General features: G+C 39.9%; 1 protein-coding gene across 1 annotated transcript in view; it reads right to left on the reverse strand.

Moving 5' to 3' along the window:
* Positions 1-4,926: 4,926 nt before the first annotated feature.
* LOC111953595 (uncharacterized) overlaps positions 4,927-7,911 on the reverse strand; it is a 13,371-nt gene continuing 10,386 nt past the window's right edge. The window contains exons 2-4 of the mRNA XM_023972976.2: positions 6,435-6,800; positions 5,928-6,278; positions 4,927-5,366 (exon numbers count right to left, since the gene is read on the reverse strand). Coding sequence (XP_023828744.1) covers positions 5,242-5,366; positions 5,928-6,278; positions 6,435-6,800 — 842 coding nt within the window. The 3' untranslated portion in view covers positions 4,927-5,241. The remainder of the gene's footprint in view (positions 5,367-5,927; positions 6,279-6,434; positions 6,801-7,911) is intronic.

A 7,911-nucleotide genomic window follows, 5' to 3' on the forward strand; every position in this document is an offset into this window, starting at 1 on the left:
TTATAAAAGTGCCAGCCATTGAAATCAGTGGTAGGATGTCCTCTGGGTTTTGCCTGGCATTTCAGTTCTGTTATACTCACAAACATTATTTTAACAGTTTTAGAAACTTTAGAGTGTTTTCTATCCATTCTGGGCCTGAGTACCAGGCAGTTTACTTTGGGCACGCTTTTCATCTGGACGKCAAAATACCACCCCTTATCCCAAAGAAGTTAATAACGAACTTGTATGCCATCTGTAAATACGAATACAATTGTTAAATAACAAGCCTAGTTGGTTAAGCCAAAGAAAAATRATTTCCCGCTACCCATGATTGGCTGAGATAATGAGTGGGCTGGACATGCCGAGAGATGAGTTTGGATTGGTTTGCTATATAGCACTCTTCTGTCTATTTGAGCTGGTCAGTGTGTGTAGGTATTTTTTTTTTTAAATGTACCGCATAGTAAAATTTAACAAAAGACTCAACTATGAAAGTATCCATTTCAATACAACGTCACTGAAACAACTGTTTCAGAGCAATCTCGTCTGAGTGTGCCAGAGCGCAGAATAACTGATGAATTTACAAATGCCAACACCAGTTGAATATGCCCGGTGTCAGTAAACATTGGCAAAAAAGCGTAATTAAATTGTTGCCAAGAGCCCAGTTACAGTCACCAATGCTCTGGATAACATGAAAACAGCCTAACCAGCTCTGCTAGGGCGAGTAAAATGGTCAGAGTTTGGGTGGGGGTTAAAGCTTAAGATGATTTGTACGGCATTGCACATAGTCAGTGTGACCCAGAGTGACTTGACTTATAACAAACGGCCAAGCAAGCTGTACAAACAAAAGAAACGACATAGGACGTCTAATTTAATGAAAGGGGTTGCAGTCTGCCCGGGGTTGCAGTCTGCCATCATCCATGTATATGGGTAAGAGTCTAGCTACAGTTTCAGATATTATACATTTCTAATTTTGTCAGAAAGTTTTCATTGCAAGTTAAAGCTTACTGTTAGCTAGCTAGCTGACATTAGATGGCTGGCTCACTAGCTAACATTACGTTTATGATCTGTGTGTAGTAATGTTATCTCAGAATGGCATTTTGCATTGCYAGTTAAAGCCTAATGTTATCTAGCTAATTAGCTACCATTGAACCTATTTGGTTCATTTTAGCTAGCTATGACAACCAGTTTGTATTGCWAGTACTCTATGGATTAGGATTATGGTTCATTGTTTAGCTAGTATCTCAACAAAAGACTCCAACCTGCCAGATGATACATGACCCATCAAGTTAGCCAGTTGTATCTGACTGTGATTACGGCTATCTATTGTATAATAATGCCAAAATATATGCATCTGTAATTTGTCTTTCAGCATCAGTAGAACATTTACATTTAAGTCATTTAGCAGACGCTCTTATCCAGAGCGACTTACAAATTGGGAACACGCCTGACTCTCCTCCACCGGTCATACAAGGAGAATATTCTAACGCCTCCCATCAAAAAGAGAGCTGACCCAAGCAAGCACAGGTTACACCTGAAGCATGAGGACTTGCAGCGAGTGGTGAACTTCATCAACAACTACGCAGAGGATAATGCAATAGTATAACCAGGACGCCACCCAGGACACAAACACTTTGGTGTAAAGTTGCTGCCATCCCAYGTGACAAAAGCAGCCGTGTGGCATCTCTACARGGAATTGATGACAACACATGGTATATAAAGCAAAAACAACACGTTTTGATTATTTAATTGACCTCCAACATGATTGGAACTACTTTTATTGAGCTCACATTATTTCTGTATTTTCAAGAGGTATGTGTAGTCGGGCTGTGTGTTATCACTTTAACTTCCAGTTTCCAAGATGATGTTTCTGTATGCAGTGATGCTGCTGCGCACATTTGTAGGTAAGTGAAACTTACCTGATAATGATGCATTAAAAACATACRTTACGTTTTACTTTACATTTTCATTTTCGTTACGTTACATTTTCTTTTCATGAACTTATCTTAATGTTATTTAGTTGTTTGCAGGTGCTCTATCCTTCTGACCCTATTCAGCCAGGTCCCATCTACTTTTTAACTCCCCGCAAGTGTGGCTTGTTTGGTGTCTATTGTGAAGGAATACCACAACAAGTCAACTACTTGATTGATGAAGGTATGTCATCCAGYAAAGGCAGCAGCGCAGTCATCAACTACATGCACCATGATCTACATGGTGTAACGGCAGCCTTCCCTCTCTTCACGAGAAGAGAGGGTGTAACAGGGATCGGACCAACACGCAGCGTAGCCAGTGCTCAACATGTTTAATAAAACGAATAAACAGTGAACACTTAACAAATAACAAAATAACAAATGTGGCAAACCGATACAGTCCTAGCTGCTGCAGAGAAAACACAAAGACAGGAAACAACCACCCACAACGTAGCCCGACCAGTGCAGGGAGGTGGAATAACCCGCACTGGGCTGTGTTGGCGAACCGGGGACACCATGCGTAAGGCTGGTGCCATGTATGCCGGCCCGAGGAGACGTACTGGAGGCCAGATACGTTGAGCCGGTTTCATGGCACCTGGCTCGATGCCCACTCTAGCCCGGCCGATACGTGGAGCTGGAATGTACCGCACCGGGCTAAGCACACGTACAGGAGACACCGTGCGCTCTTCCGCATAACACGGTGTCTGCCCGTACTCCCGCTCTCCACGGTAAGCACAGGAAGTGGTCGCAGGTTTCCTACCTGACTTCGCCACACTCCCTTTTAGACCCCCCCCCCCCAAGAAATGTTTGGGGTTTCTTCTCGGGTTTCCTACCGCGCCGTCGTGCTAACCTCATTCGCCGGTATCCCTCCGCACATTGCTCCATCGAATCCCAGGTGGGCTCCGGCACTCTCCCTGGGTCAACCGACCACCTGTTTATTTCCTCCCAAGTGGTGTAACCCAGATCCGGCTCCCGCTGCCGAGCTAGCTCCTCAAAACGCCGCCTCTCCGCTTTTGCTGCCTCCAGCTCTGCTTTGGGGTGGCGATAATCCTCTGGCTCTGCCCAGGGTCCTTTACCATCCAGCTCGTCCTCCCATGTCCATTTCTCCTGGTCCCGCTGCTGCTGCTGCTACGGCTGCTGCCCGTTGCTACGCTGCTTGGTCCGAGTTTGGTGGGTGGTTCTGTAACGATCGGACCAGCACGCAGCGTAGCCAGTGCTCAACATGTTTAATAAAACGAGTAAACAGTGAACACTTAACAAATAACAAAATAACAAATGTGGCAAACCGATACAGTCCTAGCTGGTGCAGAGAAAACACAAAGACAGGAAACAACCACCCACAATCCCCAACACAAAACAAGCCACCTATATATGATTCCCAATCAGAGACAACACAAAACATCTGCCTCTGATTGAGAACCATATTAGGCCAAACATAGAAACAGACAAACTAGACACACAACATAGAATGTAGACACATGGCCTGATCACAGGCCACACCAAGTTTTCCCCCGACTGGTGCTTCGGCCTCATCAAGCAGCGCTTCAGAAAGACCAGAGTTAATACAGTCTGAGATTTCTGGTGTTGTGAAGGACAGCACTGTGACAGGGGTCAACATCCCACAGCTGGTTGGACTGGAGGATGGTACGGTGCTGGTGGAAAGCTATGGCTGGCAACAACACTTGACGCCGTACTTCAGGCCACTGCCACAGATCAAGCTGTACCTGCACTTCAGGTGAATATCATTTTCATTGCATTGTATGAGGTTATTCTTCTTATCTAAACTTGGGAGGTGAATTGATATTGTGCAAGGTTGTAATGTCAACATTTTYTTTTGTTATTTACTGTTTTACAGCTTCGATGTTCTGGAGTCTGGTGTTGTTGATGCCGAAGGAGCGTTTGGACTCAGTCGGTACCAGGTTTCAGCTGCTGCGCAACGCTGACATCCTTCCTCCCATAGATGGTCTGCCTGTACAAGCACCACCTGGACTGGACACCGCTAGACAAACTTATCTTTTGAGAAGATCAGGGAGTTTGGCGACGAAGAGGCTATTGACATCACATGCCCTGCATAGATTCAGTTGTTCATGCATGGTTTGGACGGACCAGTCATCAGCACTATCTGCAGTGCCTCTATTCAAATGACTCTCTCCTAACACACACACCATACGTTGCTGCTACTATTTTATCCTGCTGCTCAGCCACTTTACCCCTGATTGTATGCATATAACTACCTCATCTATCACTGATATCATTATTGATATTGTTCTTGTACAAACTGTATATTATTTTATTTATATTGACACTTTCTTTTTCTGATATTGCTACTATGCAAGTAACCATTGGTCATCCCTACTGCATCTGATCTGTCAAACTCACTAAACACAAATGCTGAGTGTTGGAGTGTGCCCCTGGCTAAAATTGTGCCATCTGGTTTGCTTAATGTAAGGAATGTTTTATTTTTTATTATTTATACTTTTACTTTTACTTTTGGTACTTATGTACATTTTAGCAATTCCATTTACATTTGGACCTTAAGTATTTTTAAACCAAATACTTTTTGACTTTTAGTCAAGTAGTATTTTAGTGGGTGACTTTTACTTTTACTTGACTCATTATCTATTAATTAAGGTATCTTTACTTTTACTCAAGTATGACAATTTATTACTTTTTCCACCACAGGATGTGGCTGGGGGGTTATAGCATTTCTTTCACATGACCCATCAATTTAGACAAGTGTGTCTGGGTAAGCATCAKCTAATTCTTGTAAAATATTTTTATCTGGACACTTTCTCGTTACCTGGGATTTTTCCTTATTGTAGGCTACTACTTTTACCACTTTTAGTCTTAATCTTTACTACACTACTCACAATTTAGCACAGGACCTCATATGTGAATTGTTAAAGAGATGGATGTGGCTGGCTTAAGAGGGTGTGAACACTGCTGAATGGGTGTAGACAAAGGAAAGTTCTCCAGTAGGTACCAAAACATTCAAAGGCCATTTTCTCAAAAGTGAGGTTACAAGTTTATCAACTTTCAAAGCAGAATTACTTTCCCATTGTTCCTCAAATGCAGTGTACGATATACCATTTTGTAGCTCTGAGTCTCTACTTTTATCCAATGTAAAAATCACAATTTAAAATGTTGCTACATAAGACCGATTTGAGCCGGTCGGCCATTTAMATTTTACAGTATGTCACCTAAACTGATGAGTACTGAAACATTTGAACAGACAGTAAACCATATTTGCATTTGTAACAGCTGAAGGATTGAGAAACTGAATCATAGAATAGATCTATTTCCTGATGAGGTAGATGAGGAAGATGATGGTCAGACAGCAGAGGAGAACTCCAGTTCTTATGATGGAGAGGAGGACAAGGATCCTCATATCCACTTCAGTCGCAACCTGAATATCACCACCTGAAAAAATTAAACCTTTTATATTTCCCATTTTTGTATAATTTTATATAATCAGGGTTGGGTAGGTTACTTTCTAAGTGTAATTCGTTACAGTTACTTGTTATCTGTCCCCAAAATTATAATCAGTAACGTAACTTTTGGATTACCCAAACACATTTGGTGTCTCATCATAGTGGTCTCTGACCTGTGGTCAGACTCAATCAGGTGAAAACAAATTTAATTTGCGCCTTTTTTCAATGCTGAATTGAATGTCATTGAGAAAACAGAAAGGTTTTATAATGTATTTTTCCCCAACCATCCTTTCTGAATTTACAAGTAATCCAATAATCAATCATCTAGTTTTTCAAAAGTACCTGAAATCTGATTGCAATATTTTTGTTGGTAATGTAACTGATTACGTTTTTGTTTAAATCTGATTATATGTAACTGATTACAGTTACATGTAATCAGTTACTCCCCAGTTGCTCCACAACCATRTATATAATATAGTATTGGCTAATACAGTGTAATAACTAAGGGTTATGTTTGTATATTGTTAATAAACAAGCATATTATATTTACCATGAATGTCCAGCTTGGYCCCGTCTCCAAACAGTATCTCCCCACATGAAGCCACAGCACAGTMGTAAGTCCCATCATCAGAGAGGCTGAGGTTCCTCTTGGGGAGCTTGTAGACACAKCTCTGTGTAKGAGACCCAGCCTCAGAGCTCTTCTCACACTGATCACTCCTGTCTCCATGGGTGTAAATCATTCCTGGACGGGATTCTCCTGAGCCATGTCTGAACCAATAGACACTGTGTCCTCCTGCACATGTCTCAGTGTGTATTGTACAGTTCAGAGTCACAGAGACCCCTGGCTGGACTGACTCAGATACATGCTGCTGGAGCACAATCTTACTGTTGGACTCTGAACCTGAAAAGAGTGTTTATATCTGTCAGCAAATCACGTTCAATATGCTGTAGTAAGACTATATCCAAAATGTAACTTTTCTTTTTACGGCTCTTTATCTGTCAATTCCATTTTTTGGGAATGTCTGAAAATATCAAAATACATTTCTCAGTACTATACCTTTTACATTGAGAATGGTTCCTTTTCCAAATTCCACCACGTTTGAGTGTGCGCTCCCACAGTAGTATGTGGCTGAATCCGAGCCTTTCATGTCTGAGATGCTGAGGTGATTTACGCCGTTGCTGCTTTGCACTGAGAACCGAGGGTTATCCTTAAACTCATGGTAAAATGTAGCACTTTTGTCATACTTATAGACGGTTGAGATGAGATGAGGTTTTTCTCTGWAGGGTTGCTTGTACCAGGAGAAATGCATGGCCATTTCGCCTTTATAGAGGCATTGCAGGACCATTGTGTCTCCAACATTGGCTGACATGAGACCACTCTCCTGTTGTATGGCAGAKGGCTCAGTCCCAGCTAGCGCATGAACTATAAATAAAACAAAAGAAAAYGTCTTACAAAAATATATTAAACCTTAAAAGATTATACATTAAAAGATTGCATTGCCTGCACCTTAGAGGCTGCTGCCTATGTACATAGACATGGAACACTGGTCACTTCAATAATGTTTACATACTGTTTTACCCACTTCATATGTGTATACTGTATTCTAGTCAAGGCCTAGGCTGTTTAACTATTGATGTGCATATACTATTCTATACTACGTATTCTTCAGATATACTACATATTCTATCCATACTGTCTATACATCCCATCACACACACACACACACATATACAGCTCGGGAAAAAATGAAGAGACCACGGCCGCTGTATGTATGTATATATACTGTATCAATACATACATATACATAAACACATACATACATATATATATATATACATATATATATATATATATACATACATACATATACATATATACATATGTATGTATATAAATATGTATATATATATGTATATATATGTACATACATATATGTATATATATGTGTATGTATATACAGTATATATGTATATATACATATACGTATGTATATATATATACATATATATATATACATACATACAAATATACTAATATATATACATATATATATATACATACATATATACATATATATATGCATACATATATTTACATATATGTATGTATATATATATGTATATATATATATATTAGTATATTTGTATGTATATATATATGTATGTATGTATATGTATGTATATGTCTACATACACATATATATATACATACATATATATATAAATGTATATATATATACAGTTGAAGTCGGAATTTTCACAATTCCTGACATTTAATCCAAGTAAAAATTCCCTGTTTTAGGTCAGTTAGGATCACCATTTTATTTTAAGATTGTGAAATGTCAGAATAATAGTAGAGAGAATGATTTTTTTCAGCTTTTATTTCTTTCATCACATTCCCAGTGGGTCAGAAGTTTACATACACTCAATTCGTATTTAGTGGCATTGCCTTTAAATTGTTTAACTTGGGTCAAACGTTTCAAGTAGCCTTCCACCAGCTTCCCACAATAAGTTGTGGGAATTTTGGCCCATTC

The sequence above is a fragment of the Salvelinus sp. IW2-2015 genome, linkage group LG3, assembly GCF_002910315.2.
Source record: "Salvelinus sp. IW2-2015 linkage group LG3, ASM291031v2, whole genome shotgun sequence".
Classification (NCBI taxonomy): Eukaryota; Metazoa; Chordata; class Actinopteri; order Salmoniformes; family Salmonidae; genus Salvelinus; species Salvelinus sp. IW2-2015.